This window comes from Schistocerca nitens, chromosome 5 (assembly GCF_023898315.1).
Source record: "Schistocerca nitens isolate TAMUIC-IGC-003100 chromosome 5, iqSchNite1.1, whole genome shotgun sequence".
NCBI lineage: Eukaryota > Metazoa > Arthropoda > Insecta > Orthoptera > Acrididae > Schistocerca > Schistocerca nitens.
In genome coordinates, this window is record NC_064618.1 from 670,605,496 (window position 1) to 670,621,844 (window position 16,349).

General features: G+C 42.4%; 1 protein-coding gene across 1 annotated transcript in view; it reads left to right on the forward strand.

Annotated features, from left to right (window-relative positions):
* The first annotated feature begins 3,539 nt into the window (after positions 1-3,539).
* The window catches only part of LOC126260915 (aldehyde dehydrogenase 1A1-like), a 98,626-nt gene continuing 85,816 nt past the window's right edge, over positions 3,540-16,349 (forward strand). The window contains exons 1-3 of the mRNA XM_049958374.1: positions 3,540-3,640; positions 7,712-7,816; positions 8,082-8,183. Of these exons, the coding sequence (XP_049814331.1) occupies positions 3,608-3,640; positions 7,712-7,816; positions 8,082-8,183 (240 nt within the window). The 5' untranslated portion in view covers positions 3,540-3,607. The remainder of the gene's footprint in view (positions 3,641-7,711; positions 7,817-8,081; positions 8,184-16,349) is intronic.

Below are 16,349 nucleotides of genomic sequence, written 5' to 3' on the forward strand. Positions count from 1 at the left end.
TAACCTATGGACAGCACACAACACCCAGCCATCACGAGGCAGAGAAAATCCCGGACCCCGCCGGGAATCGTACCCGGGAACCCGGGCGTGGGAAGCGAGAACGCTACTCAAAAATATCATACCACAGCGTTGCTTCAGATAAGAAGTTATCAATATTATAGTATTTTTTAGTCGCTTTGGCTCATGAAACACTATACTTTGCGAGCTGTAAATTATCAAACGCATTAGTCACAGCATGCTAAGTTACTTGTACTAGTTTTGATAAGACAAATTCTGGTACCCATTCAGTGCTCATCCAGATGTCATAAACGTGTAGCAAATTGCAGCGTGAGGTCAACCAATATTGTGATATGAGAAATAACATGAAAGGCATCTTGCAATATTGGTAGATACCTGCGTAGCCTTCGTCTCCAACCCAAATCGAGAATATCGGAAGATGTGTGTCGGAAGTGAGTGTTTCTACAGAAAAGACTGCTGAAGAACTCTCCACATAGCTTAAAACTGATGGCTCTGCCGTCTTCCCGTCCCAGAAGTATACATCTTTCTTCCCCAAAGTCCGACTTATTTAGAAATGGGTTCAACTGACGACTTGTGAGGAGTTGATTTCTATTGAAAACATCAATCGCTGACTCCCGCCAGGCCACGCCAGCCATGAAAAATGTGACTTATCGTTGTTTCAGGCTTTAGCCTACTATAGTCCATTGGATTAGCCTCATTTCGGATTTGAATGTCCGGAACTGGCAGTAGCGTTCCCTTGTTGTTAAATAAACATAATTCACTAAACTAACTCACCACGCTTCCTTAAGCAGGCTAATCTTTCTTTCATTATTATTTGATATCACAAATGTGTACCAGCGTCAATTTATTATTTCCTATTGGGTTACCAGTAGGAGTTTTGTAGCATACCACTTCTGTGTGTTCTGTGTTTGATCTTCGTCTTGTTTACTCTTCTCACTATGCTGTGGATATAAAATTTGATTTACCTAGGAATGTGTCCTTTGTTACACCTTTGTGACTTCGTATCAGGGTACGACTTACAGCTAAGTATACTCTTGAATTGTTAAAACAAACTGTAATATAACATCTTCAGTGCTAAAATGGCTGTATGGACAGGTTCCGAATGCTGTGTTTAGCAATTGTTGGAGACTTCGACGGTGAATTTCGTTCCGCTACAATTTGGGTCGGCCTCGTAGGCAACTTAACAACAATACTTCGAAGAAGCCCGTAAGGAAGTAGGCACAGCACACAAGAACGGCTTAAAAGCCTTCGTTTGAGCCGCATTACACCAGCGAGCTCGTTATTAAGGAAGGCAGAACGACTCACAAACGAATGAATCCCGTACTCTGCATTCGAGTGTCTGGTTTTATACTTTCTACAGAGAAGATGGTAATTGCCATAATATTGTGTCACGACGATCGGTCACATAATGCTACAAATGGCTAAACTAGAAGTTTTATAGAATCACTGTAAATCACTTCTAGAAGTGTATGAGAATTCTGTAAAAACTCTGTACTCCACTTTCCAAGGGGAGGGGGGACGGGGAAGGGGAAGTGCCGCAAATTTATACTCTTGTAGCTGAAAGCACGTTATCCATAAGCTCATGTTCAAACACTCCTTACATCATTTATTTCTAAATGACACGTATGACAAGAGACATCGCCATGCTATTAGATCGAAGAGGGTGCTGTCAGTTGTAAACAAAATGCAGTAAACATCGATCATAACTTCGGAACGAAGGTCAACTTCTCTTGGTTGTACTGTAGATCTCTGAGGTTGCCGCCAGACGTAAACAAAAGACAGTCGACAGGAAGGTTACCCAGGGCGTTACTACAATTAGACAAAATTAGGCGGCCTGCTAGGGTTGCAAAATTTTACGGGCTGCAAAGGATGGAAAAAGTTAATTACAAATCAAACAGCGAAAAAACTGAGCAAATGTGGAGAAAATTTGGAAAAAGAAAAAATTAAAATTCCGAATTGTTTTCGAAAGCATACGGAACAGTTACTGAATACGTCTTTACTTACTTTGACGAAAGTAAGCAAACCCATTATCTCTACCTACCTCAAAACTAAAGGAGTCGCTACTTTTAATTCAAAATGAAAACAAGGCATAATTTATTTATTCAGTTGCAAGAACGTGGATACTGAAATATGTGAGAGTTATTCCTCATCCTAAAAATATTTCAATTAAAACAGATATGAAATAGCACCACCATTATCCAGACGTCCTTGTCTGATGCTTAGGCATGTCTCTCATCAGTACAGCACAATTTCTAAATTCAAGGAAAAATTCATTCTCACCAGAAAATAGTTTCACACCTTCATTAGGCCATTTTCTTGAAATTGAATAAAATAAGTAATTGATGCCAAATTTGGTTGCATTGGTATATTCAATTAAGTTCTACTTTAAAATGTCCAGCACATTCTTCTTATTTCAATTATTTTGGGAAATTTCAAAAACTAAGTGCAAAAAGCAAGAAACTGACAATATTCGTTGTCCTCAGTTTTAAAAGAATTCCTCAATTTGTGTAAACTGAGGACTGTCCCCAGAAAATGAGGACGCCTGGTCACCTTACTTAAATGATTAAAATTATAATAGGAGGTCTGCATTGTTGTGCCGTTGGATGTTGGCGGTCGTGAGGGGGAGGGGGATTTCGTTGACGCCGATGATAGTAAAAAGGAGGGGGGCCTTATTTTTCAGTTCTCCCTAGATAGGTTGCCATACCTAGATGGGACCTATTCGGGACACTCTTGAGATGGGGATGTAGAAATGAAGTAAAAAAAAAATTGTGTAATATAATTACTTTTTGTTTGGAACACAATTACATGGAACTTTTTGCGGAAGAAGTAGTTGGTACACCATATTTTTCGGAAGATTTCGTCTTTTTCAGCAGGTCTTTTTTCCCTTTTACGTATTAATAAAACTCCATGCAACGCAATCTGCGAGACGACCTTGTCAAAACAAACTGGTTGGCATCAATAAAAACAACTGAGGCTGCATTTATTTGTTGAGCTAACTTATGGCATTACTTCAGTATTTTAGCCAAGCTGGTAAAAGTATTTTGCAAAATCGGGACAAAATTGGGTCTTGTTGGGATGTCGGGACAAGAAGTCTATAACTGTGACGGCCCTAATATATCGGGACGGATGGTAAACCTACGCCTGGGGCGGCTAAACACCTAGCAACGGCCCTGAGGTTATCGATAGGTAACGATTACAACTTCGGGCGGCAAATTATTGTTACGTTGCACTTTAATACACTTGTACTAGTTTAAATATCCGGTGCCGACTTGTTCAAGTGAGTTCAAATAAAATCCCCTGGTAGATGCCGGAACGGCGTTCCGGTCGAAATTAAGGCCTGGTAATGAAACATATAGAGTGACCTGCGGTTGGATACAGCGTTACGCAAGAAGCTAGAGCTAATAGCTTACCGCTGGAGGGGAAGGTGCGTGTGCCTGATACTGAGAGAGGGAGAGTGGTGGCGAGCGAGTTGAGGAGGGGAAGAAGGCGCGTCCGTTATAAATACGATGTTAAGCCGCTCAGATTGTTTAGTCTGTCATCTTATGTAGGCAGCCAGCAGTGGAGACAAGAGGAGCAATTTGTGAACATCATGTCGAAAAAAGTAGACGTCAAGTACACGCAGGTTAGTGCTGGCTAAACAGTGTCAAGGTCATAGGCTGCCCGCAATAGCCCTTTCTTTTAAAGAAGAAAATACCATAACAATGAACTACGTAGGAACTGATAGATATCTGTACGGAATTGTATCAGTAATCTCTAATTGTGTATGCATGTACACTGAGGTGACAAAAGTCATCGGATACGTCCTAATACCGTGGCGGACCTCCGTTTGCCGGCGTAGTTTAGTAATTCGACGTGGTGTGGACTCAACAAGGCGTTGGAAGTCCCCTGCAGAAATATGGAGCCATGCTGCCTCTATAGCCGTCCATAAATGCGAAAGTATTGCCGGTCCAGGATTTTGTGCACGAACCCACCTCTCGATTACTTGCCATAAATATTCGATGGGGTTCACGTCGGGCGACCTGGATGGCAAAATCATTTGCTCGAATTGTCCAGAATGTTCTTCAGCCCAATCGCGAACAACTGTAGTCCGGTGACATAGCGCATTGTCATAAATAAAAATTCCATCGTTGTTTGGGCACATGAAGTCCATGAATTGCTGTAGATTCCAAGTAGCCGAACATAACTATTTCCAGTCAATGATCGGTTAAGTTGGACCAGAGAACCCAGTCCACACCTTGTAAACACAGCCCACACCATTATGGAGGCACCACCAGCTTGCACAGTGGCTCGTCGATAACTTTTGGTCCTATTGCTTCGTAAGGTCTGCGGCACACTCGAACCCTATCATCAGCTCTTACCGACTGAAATTGAGACTTATCTTACCAGGCTACAGTCTTCCAGTCGTCTAGGGTCCAGCTGACATGCTTACGAGCCCAGGAGAGGCGCTAAACAGAATCAACAAAAATTCCTATAAAAATCCCTGTACATATATTAAAATGTGAGTCCACGTAAGATGCATAACTAAATTTAAAATACGTTAAAATATGTTAAAATTGCGCATACCTGATACATGGCATGCAACAAGGTATTCTCTTCAATCCTAGGCCGGCCAGAAAGTCTCTCGCAGTGGACGAATTACATAAAACGACAAAGGTCGCCAATTAAATGAGCCGAAAGCACCGTTGAATCAAATACAAAGTATTAAGGTCCAACATCCCAAATCCTCATTACATAACTTACAACGGTCAAAGGCGTGCCGCACGTGGATCCGCATGAAGATAGATAGGCGATCTTTCGAACACTGAAACGTCCAAAACTGGGGGTTATCTAAACTGTGCACCTGCAGGAATGTACGGAAACACAATTTAACCCTCCTGAGTAAAATTTGCGACACTCCAGTGCTCCATGTACACCCATCAGCTTTTTTAATTGGGGATCTTTGTCTTTTTGTGTTGGCACTATTTCAATATACATACATCAAAAAAAGTTTTGCAACACCCCGTTTCCCAGAACTCCTGAAGATAGATGTTGACTGCGGATATTGTATCACAGACACAGTCCCTCTGACTGTTCATATATGTCACTAAACCCGCCCAAAGATGTAAACAAAGATACAAGAGCAGCGCCTATTAGTCGGAGGGGGTCCGACAGCCGATCAGTTCCAGTCATTCCACCAGGAAGGAGGTACAAGGCTCGTGTTGTCTGTAGTTCAACCATGTCTAGACAGTCAATACCGCGGTTCGATCGTGTCCGCATTGTTACATTGTGCCAGGAAGAGCTCTCAACAAGGGATGTGTCCAGGCCTCTCGGAGTGAACCAAAGCGATGCTGTTCGGAAATGGAGGAGATACAGAGAGACAAGAACTGTCGATGACATGCCTCGCTCAGGCCGCCCAAGGGCTACTACTGCAGTGGATGACCGCTACCTACGGATTATGGCTCGGAGGAACCCTTACAGCAACGCCACCATGTTAAATCATGATTTTCGTGCAGCCACAGGACGTCGTTTTACGACTCAAACTGTGCGCAATAGGCTGCCTGATGCGCGACTTCACTACCGACGTCCATGGCGAGGCCCATCTTTGCAACCACGACACCATGCAGCGCGGTATAGATGGGCCCAACAACATGCCGACTGGACCGCTCAAGATTGGCATCACGTTCTGTTTACCGATGAGTGTCGCATATGCCTTCAACCGGACAATCGTCGGGGACGTCTTTGGAGGCAACCCGGTCAGGCTGAACGCCTTAGACACGCTGTACAGCGAGTGCAGCAAGATAGAGGTTCCCTGCTGTTTAGGGGTGGCATTATGGGAGGCCGACGCACGCCGCTGGCGGTCAAGGAAGGCGCCGTAACGGCTGTACGATAAGTGACTGCCATCCTCCGACCCATAGTGCAACGATATCGGCAGCATATTAGCGAGACATTTGTCTTCATGGACGACAATTCGCGCCTCCATCGTGTACATCTTGTAAATGACTTCCTTTAGGATAACGACATCTCTCGACTAGAGTGACCAACATGTTCCGCAGACATGAACCCTATCGATCATGCCTGGGATAGATTGGTTGGTTGGTTTGGGGAAGGAGACCAGACAGCGAGGTCATCGGTCTCATCGGATTAGGGAAGGATGGGGAAGGAAGTCGGCCGTGCCCTTTCAAAGGAACCATCTCGGCATTTGCCTGGAGCGATTTAGGGAAATCACGGAAAACCTAAATCAGGATGGCCGGACGCGGGATTGAACCGTCGTCCTCCCGAATGCGAGTCCAGTGTCTAACCACTGCGCCACCTCGCTCGGTGGGGATAGATTGAAAAGGTTTATGGACGACGTGACCCACCAACCACTCTGAGGGATCTACGCTGAATCGCCGTTGAGGAGTGGAATAATCTGGACCAACAGCGCCTTGATGAACTTGTGGATAGTATGCCATGACGAATACATGCATGCATCAATGCAAGAGGATGTGCTACTGGGTATTAGAGGCACCGGTGTGTACAGCCGTCAGGACCACCACCTCTGAAGGTCTCGCTGTATCGTGGTACAACATGCAATGTGCGGTTTTCATGAGCATTAAAAAGGGCGGAAACGATGTTTATGTTGATCTCTATTCCAGTTTTCTGTACAGGTTCCGGAACTCTCGGAGCCGAGGTGATGCAAAACTTTTTTTGATGTGTGTATTTTAAACTCAGTTATGCATCCTATATGGACTCACATTTTAATTTACACACGTGGTTTTTTTATAAGACTTTCTGTTTTCTTTTCTTGTGTTAACAACATGGATAAATATTATTATTGATTTATAGCTTAGCAGATACACCTGAAGATGGGACACAACTGCTGCTTTCCTTTTTAGAAATAAATAATGTTTACAACTGTAGCGCATTGTGTCATTTATGACGAATATCAAGAGTTCTGGAAATGCGTGTCTCTGAATTCCTCAGATGTCTGTTTTGTAGCTTCAAGAGAGTAGTAGGCCCTTTGGAAGGAGGCATTTCAAAAAGATATGGAAAACCAAAGGCTATGGGGTAGAGAGAGTGCTGCTTGTGATGAAATTCACATCATCTGCAAAAATATCGAGTAAAACAGACAGAGTAGTATACCACTACGCATAGGGAAAGACAGATTTTGAACAATTCCAGTAGTCCAACTAATAAGTCATGGTGTATATTCCTGCAATTGGACGGATGAAGTAAACGTAACTACAACTTTTCCCCAATCTGGATGTTTCCCATATTCATGCATCTTGAAGATGTTGCAATGTGTGGTAGGTGTGAAGTGTGATACTTGTCATGCCAGTTTTAGTCTGCCACATTTTTAATAGATATGAAGTATTACTACTACCTAAATGACAATGCACTTTCATGTATTTCTGAGTTGTATATTATTCAGTTCAGACTATTCTAAACACATGTAGAAAATATCAGTTCACCAGAAAAATGGATTTGGTATGTGTACTTGTTCGGTGGAAAACTGTTTTCTTGGATTTAGTTATAATATTTTTAGTAGAGTTACCAAACCTACACTGCTGAATACGCAAATAACAAAACACTAACATGCTTTTTACAATGCAAAAGTAAATATATAAACAACTTCACAAATTGTTATTACTTTTAATTTTATTATTTTGTGATTTTTTTCTATATTTTTATCTTAATGAAATGTAATACAGTTGGCATAATGATTGTGTTTCAGATTTTCATCAACAACGAATTTGTTGATTCAGTTTCTGGGAAGAAATTTCCTGTTTACAACCCTACAAATGGAGAAAAAATTGCTGATGTGTCAGAGGCTGACAAGGTAACAGATTCCAATTTTCTCATTTCTATGGAAATGTGTTTATTGTGAATGAAAACATGCACAATACTGCAGTAATGTTGTATAATATTGTAGAATATTACAGCAGTAGTGTGTGATTTTCATCACAAATCATTTGTATTTTCATCACAAATATAACGCATAAAATATGCTACCAAGAACCAGCGGAACAGTCAATCAGTGAAATGTGTTTACTCAACTCACATATGCAATTTTCTTTGATTGTGGATGAAACTGAATGTTACAGGCTGATGTAGATAAAGCAGTTGCTGCAGCTAAAGCAGCATTCAAGAGGGACTCAGAATGGAGGACAATGGATGCTTCAAAGAGAGCAACACTGATGCACAAGGTAAATATTACAATTCAGAAATGTCGACTTTTTCTACCACTTGTCTCCAAATATTCGGGTTTGACTGTATAGCTGACTTCTGGAGGAATTAAGAAGCTATATTATACTGCATAGTCCATAACTACGTTAGACTGACTCACAACACAATAAAAACAACTGTTCTATAAACAATGCAGGTGAGTACTTTTATTTCTTCAGTTTTGCACTGACGTGTCATTATTGTATTGAAAAATAAAAGAAATCTAGCATGGGCACCCTTGCATCAACCAGATGCTGAAAAAAAGTCACTCAGGGGACATTAGTGACATGAAGAATACTAGAAACATAAATTTATAGTATCTACTAGCATATGTGAGCATAATCAGTTATGAAGTGCAGGTATAGAAAAAATACGTACTACCTAATGTGAGAAGTAACATAAGTATCTAAAAACAGCGAAAGAGAAGCAGTGAATGGATGGAATAAAATAACACAAATTCTGATCCATCAATTTGTCCCCCTTCTTCTCCCCAGTGCAACACTCAGTTTATGTGATAGGGCAATTTCATTTTAGTTGGTTCCTCACTATAGAGCAAGATAATTTTGTTGACTGGTAATGACTAAGAGGTAGCCACTGTATTACTGATACTAATATTACTACTAATAATAATAACAGTTACAGGTATAGACAATGTCACATACAGTACGCAGTACAATACAACAGATAACTCAAAACAGTTCACTAGTTGTTAATATAAGAGTACTATATTACAATGGATAAATTCCTCCTCATAGTGACAAGGGTGGGCAACTGATTAGTCATGCAGTCTTTGGTTGAATGGTTGTTCTTGATAAATTCTAGTCTTAATGACAAGTAACTTTTTGGTGATGTTTAAAGATGAACACTTTCATATAACTTATTCACATACAACAAGCTTGGACAAGAAACAACTGGCTGACTTAGTAAAGAGTAATTACTAAAAAAATTACATGGAACACACACACACACACACATATATATATATATATATATATATATATATATATATATATACCTTGCATTACGTATAACAACAAGACATAGAAAAATAATTGTATCTCAACACTTCTCCTTAGTTATTTTTCTTCTTAATTCTACAAACACTTCACAAGTCTGTGGTTTAGTCAATATTCCAGCAAGTTGACTTGAACATTCCGCATGTTTCAGTTCGATAGTCGTTTCAATTTGATAGTGGTTCGATAGTCGTTTCAATTCGATAGTCGTTTCAATTTGATAGTGGTTTCAATTTGTTGTTAACTGAACTTTCGTGGCATTTCAGTATATTTCTTTCCCATTGTTGTTTTTTCGTCATAGGCATTCTTCAACATATACAAGTATGTATGTCATCCTCATTCTCAACACACAGTTCTGTCTGTTGATTGAAACCTGAAATTCCAAGTTCTTGTCCAAGGCGTCTTACCCAACACATGCCATTGGCCGAAGGGACAACGTCTCGGTATTCCTCTTCAGCTGTTGAAGTTGCCACAAGACCTTCTTTCGATTGTATCAAACAATGGGTCCTCCTTGCATTATAAGAACTCCACTGGTGCCACATCTAATTGATATCTCATCTCCATAATCAGAATCAGCATAGACAAACAGTGTTGAGCCTCTATCAAAGAATATACCACACTTCACAGTCGTTTTATGTACCGGTACAGCAAAATGTGTTTCATGACTTGTCAGTGACTAACCATTGGTTTATTACTAAATCAGCTCGAGTAATGTTTATTACTAAATGAGCTTGAGTAATTAATGGCAAAACTAATGTCTGGACGAGATATTATTGCAAAGTACAGTAGACTCCCTATAGTCTATCGATAGGGTTCAGTCCTTTCCAATGGTTCATCATTGACAACTTTTTCTTCATCTGCCAGCGTTCCAAGCTCCATGATATTGCTACTGGATACAAATGATCGAAATTAAACTGTCTTAAGATTTTATTTGTATTCAAAAACTGATTAACAAAAATTTCATGTGAACTTATTTTAATTTCCATTCTGAGATATGACGTTTTATTTCGAAATACTGGGTGAAATGTTATTTGAAACTTCTGATTCAGCTCGTTCAGTTTAATTTCCTGTCCGGGTGCTACTGAACATGATCCTCTGACAAAAGTCCAAATTTATTGTTGTTTAATAGACTCCATCGATAATAGATAAAAATATACTGTCTGCGAAGTTGAAGAATGAAACTGACTTCTCTGCCTGTACCGACAGTAATTTGCCGGTTGACGCTGTTTCGGATTATCTACTGATATGCAATGCGTCACTGACCTGTTTTAGTGCTACTTAGTCGTGTAGCGTGTATTTCTGCCGCCCGGTGCGAACCATAAATTTGCGGTCCCTGCCCCCCTCCAACAAATACACTCCTGGAAATTGAAATAAGAACACTGTGAATTCATTGTCCCAGGAAGGGGAAACTTTATTGACACATTCCTGGGGTCAGATACATCACATGATCACACTGACAGAACCACAGGCACATAGACACAGGCAACAGAGCATGCACAATGTCGGCACTAGTACAGTGTATATCCACCTTTCGCAGCAATGCAGGCTGCTATTCTCCCATGGAGACGATCGTAGAGATGCTGGATGTAGTCCTGTGGAACGGCTTGCCATGCCATTTCCACCTGGCGCCTCAGTTGGACCAGCGTTCGTGCTGGATGTGCAGACCGCGTGAGACGACGCTTCATCCAGTCCCAAACATGCTCAATGGGGAACAGATCCGGAGATCTTGCTGGCCAGGGTAGTTGACTTACACCTTCTAGAGCACGTTGGGTGGCACGGGATACATGCGGACGTGCATTGTCCTGTTGGAACAGCAAGTTCCCTTGCCGGTCTAGGAATGGTAGAACGATGGGTTCGATGACGGTTTGGGTGTACCGTGCACTATTCAGTGTCCCCTCGACGATCACCAGTGGTGTACGGCCAGTGTAGGAGATCGCTCCCCACACCATGATGCCGGGTGTTGGCCCTGTGTGCCTCGGTCGTATGCAGTCCTGATTGTGGCGCTCACCTGCACGGCGCCAAACACGCATACGACCATCATTGGCACCAACGCAGAAGCGACTCTCATCGCTGAAGACGACACGTCTCCATTCGTCCCTCCATTCACGCCTGTCGCGACACCACTGGAGGCGGGCTGCACGATGTTGGGGCGTGAGCGGAAGACGGCCTAATGGTGTGCGGGACCGTAGCCCAGCTTCATGGAGACGGTTGCGAATGGTCCTCGCCGATACCCCAGGAGCAACAGTGTCCCTAATTTGCTGGGAAGTGGCGGTGCGGTCCCCTACGGCACTGCGTAGGATCCTACGGTCTTGGCGTGCATCCGTGCGTCGCTGCGGTCCGGTCCCAGGTCGACGGGCACGTGCACCTTCCGCCGACCACTGGCGACAACATCGATGTACTGTGGAGACCTCACGCCCCACGTGTTGAGCAATTCGGCGGTACGTCCACCCGGCCTCCCGCATGCCCACAATACGCCCTCGCTAAAAGTCCGTCAACTGCACATACGGTTCACGTCCACGCTGTCGCGGCATGCTACCAGTGTTAAAGACTGCGATGGAGCTCCGTATGCCACGGCAAACTGGCTGACACTGACGGCGGCGGTGCACAAATGCTGCGCAGCTAGCGCCATTCGACGGCCAACACCGCGGTTCCTGGTGTATCCGCTGTGCCGTGCGTGTGATCATTGCTTGTACAGCCCTCTCGCAGTGTCCGGAGCAAGTATGGTGGGTCTGACACACCGGTGTCAATGTGTTCTTTTTTCCATTTCCAGGAGTGTATTTTCGCAATCAAGCAACAGGTAATACAGACCTTGGACAATAGGTAGTAATATTTAGTTAACGGTTATTGAAAGCCGGCCGCGGTGGTCTCGCGGTTCTAGGCGCGCAGTCCGGAACCGTGCGACTGCTACGGTCGCAGGTTCGAATCCTGCCTCGGGCATGGATGTGTGTGATGTCCTTAGGTTAGTTAGGTTTAAGTAGTTCTAAGTTCTAGGGGACTAATGACCACAGTAGTTGAGTCCCATAGTGCTCAGAGCCATTTTTGAACGGTTATTGAAAGAAGATACCATGCAGCGACTTTCAATTAAAACGTACTCTCCTGTACGGCAATTACGTAATGTGTTTACGAATACAGGTTGTGACATAGGGACGAAATACGGAAGTTTCGACCTGGCCGTGAGTCGTGTGGGGATAGCCACAGCGGTTAAGGGGACCCGGAACGTCCTATACCTCCAATGTTAAATGTAAGGAACATTTTCTTATGAACTATTAACACCAGAATGATGAAACTTTTACAGTATAATATTGCATATATTTAATACCATGTACCACATGGATTTTAATTTATTGGTGTTTTTTTGGAAAGATATTAATTATTTTGTTACTGAAAATAATTGACACATTTTTTGGCATAGTATCTTTGAAATAAAATCTTTTATCAATTATGTATCACAAAAAGGCTATGATACAAGGTGTGTATTGGCACTGTTTACATTTCTTGAAAATTTTAAGCCTTTATCTCTACTAGTTTAGCAGAAAATGTTCCTTATATGGCAAAAAAGTGAATTAGTGGAAAACGAGTTTCAAAGTTTCACTAACATTTTAGTGGAGTCCAGCACCATAAGAGGGGTTTTCACTGTCACTGGACATCTCCCCATCTAGCCTTCTTTTCACACCTTTCATTCTTTGTCTGGCTTGCCTCTCACACTCCTTTTCTTTCCTTTCAGCATCCCGTTTCCTCTCATTGTCTATCGACATCATTGCACTCACCATGTACTTTCCGGGCATCACATCCAACTTCTGCAGCACATTGCACTTTATAATGTTACCTTTGTTGTACGTAGCAATGGTATCATATACTCCAAAAAGAAGAGTATGAATTTCCACAAACACATTTTTTGGGATTCTGGTCCAAATTACATTATTCACATTCTCATTTTGATTTTGTGTACGTCCGTGGAGACATTTCTTCAAAAGTCCAGTTGCACAAAGATCTCTGAAAATTGGTTTTATAGCCTTCAGGACAGTTTCTGGTAGACTGTGATGATGCTTGTATACACGTTCAGATCCCTGATATTTGTTATACTTGCACCAGGAATTGGGTCGCTGTGGGCATAGTCCATGAGTGGTTCCTCGTCAGTCAATAAGGTGTGGTAGTAAAGTGCCATTACAGCCTTTTCCACTGTATCAACACTGTGAGTATTTTGTCTTATTGCCAGTCCATAGTCTCTCTGCAATCTGTTGATTTCCTCGTCTGTCAATCTTTTAGCTCCACCCAAAGGCTTTCCATCACTGAGCACGTGGCCTTTCATTTTGGTCTTCAATCGACGCAACCTTGTTCCCATACGTTTCTGAACGTGACCTATGCACTCCTGTTTAGAAATGGTAACATCATTTCCATAAGGTTTCAGCTCAGATACAGCAGCAAAAGACTTCGAATCACCATCACCCCGGAACTGTAGGTATCTGACCTTGTACCACGGAAGAGAGCGACTGAAAATGTCTTTCACACCGGAAACTTCCGTGGCCCCACTAGACCCACTGTAATTCTTTCGACAGTTTTCTGCATGCTCATCCTTGACTCTTTTAGGACACCTACAGTGCTTGGATTTAAGTACAACATCTATAACTTTTGTAGTATCAGCACTTGTTGCCGTTTTTACCCAATTATGTGAAGTGTGCCCGCACTTCTGCTACGTACCATATAGTGCGACAGTCAGGTCCAGAGGATTCTGAACATCTGGAATTTCTTCATTCACCGCCACAGCCTTCTCCACTGCTTCTTTCATGGATTCTTGGGCAATATCTTCAACACAGGATCCAACAACCGAGTTATATTTTGGGAATTTCGTTGGTGGTGGTGGTAGATTCATTACACCACAAAACAGTTGAGCAGCAGGGTATCCCTTACCGATTGACCTTAGAGCATAACCACATCTAATATTTACACCATAGTACTTGCTTTTCTCACTATCAGTTTCACCTTGGCCTATTTCGAAATATTCTGAGTTCCAAAATGAAACACTGTAATGACAACTAGTACAATGGAGACAGGTTTCTGCTGCAAGTCCTATGTGTCGCTTGACATTTACTGACATACTTAATTTGCAACATTCCGTACACAGTACTGAACTTTCAATCACCTTTGAGAGCAATGAAATGTTAATTATTTCGTTCACATTATCCTCACTACACTTCTCCAATAAACTGCAGTATTTTTCAGTTGATCCATGCAACTTCTTGCTTGTCCTAGAGACAGGAGTAGATTTCACTTCATGAATAACCTCATTATTTTCAGAATCATTTCCCAAGGTCGGAGAAATTATCACAGTTCCACTAGTGTACCTCGCAGGAGGCTTCTTCCTCTTGTAAACTCTGTTACTAAATCGAGGCATATTTGATGAGTTCCAGTTACGCAATAGAAATACAACACAAATCGTGCAATAACCACCAAATGCTCAATGTAAACAACAGTATCCAAAGACTGCAATACGCAGACAAAACAATTACCTACGAAATCGTGTTGCCAACATAATATAAAATCTTTGGAAAGACCGGAAGTTTTGAAAAACGATGTTTTCAATGAACATGTATCCATGTCCTCTACAGCACATTATGGAAAATACTGTTTTCAATACTTGGAGTTGAGCTACAGGTAAGATTAATATGTCATTTTAAAGAGGAAGATCTGTAGTATTTTATTTCACAATAAACTGAAAACCCAAAATTTCATTTTTAGGTTCCGTGTTCCCTTAAAGCGACGGCTCGCATAAAACGGGAAATCCGAGTTCGCGTCTCGGTGCGGCATTCATTTTCATTGTCGTCATTCTCTTATACGGCTGATACGGTTGTCCGTATTCACAACGGCGAACAAATTTCATGTATTTCATAATGGCTGTAGTAGACGCAGTGCCTGTTCTTTCGCACATGCATGCATGTCCCAAGGAACAGTGCATCGTCCTTCTCAACAACGCAAGCACTGCATTATCGTAGTTAAGTTTGGGCAGTATTTTTACGTATAATAACAAATAATAAATAGACCCATACTCAAGGATACGAGCTTAGGGGAGCAGATGCAGGAATCCTGCAGTGCCGCTAATGGAAAGATCCTAGTGGTGGGTGGTCTGCCGTTGCCTTCCTCCGACTTTTTATTAAGTGTTATGTGTGTAGCTGTGTCGTGTGGACTACTGTGATAATTTTTTTACAATGTAATGTTGAGTTTGTGTTGTTATAAATGAAAGGAATGGGGAGGGTGAAACTCGGTGCGGGTACATAGCCTAGTCCCCGCGAATAGCACCAATGGGGCCGCAGAGCTTAACGTCCCCAGTCGACGAACGGATCGCCACCAGTTGCGTCGCATGCCCTCACTTCATGACACGCTGCTTAGGAGTTTGGAATTTAATCCAGGACATTGGTGCAAAGACTGGTGATCAGGAACTTTACACTACCATTTCTCCACCCGCTATCGACGAAACAGTCGCACTGAAAATTTCATCCACCAAGTCGAGCGCCACCACAGAAGCGTGCGTTAGTGACCTTGGCTATGGAGGCTGGTACTCTTACGTATATTGTTGTTGTTGCGGTCTTCAGTCCTGATACTGATTTGATGCAGCTCTCCATGCTACTCTATCCTGTGCAAGCTTCTTCACCTCCCAGTACCTAGTGCAACCTACATCCTTCTGAATCTGCTTAGCGTATTCATTTCTTGGTGTCCCTCTACGATTTTTACCCTCCACGCTGCCCTCCAATACTAAATTCGTGTCCCCTTGATGCCTCAGAATATGCCCTACCAAGCGATCCCTTCTTCTAGTCAAGTTGTGCCACAAACTCCTCCTCTCCCCAATTCTCTTCAATACCTCCTTATTAGTTATGTGATCTACCCATCTAATCTTCAGCATTCTTCTGTAGCACCACATTTCGAAAGCTTCTATTCTCTTCTTGTCCAAACTATTTATCGTCCATGTTTCACTTCCATAAATGGATACACTCCATACAAATACACTACTGGCCATTAAAATTGCTACACCACGAAGATGGCGTGCTACAGACACGAAATTTAACCGACTGGAAGAAGATGCTGTGATATGCAAATGATTAGCTTTACAGAGCATTCACACAAGGTTGGCGCCGGTGGCGA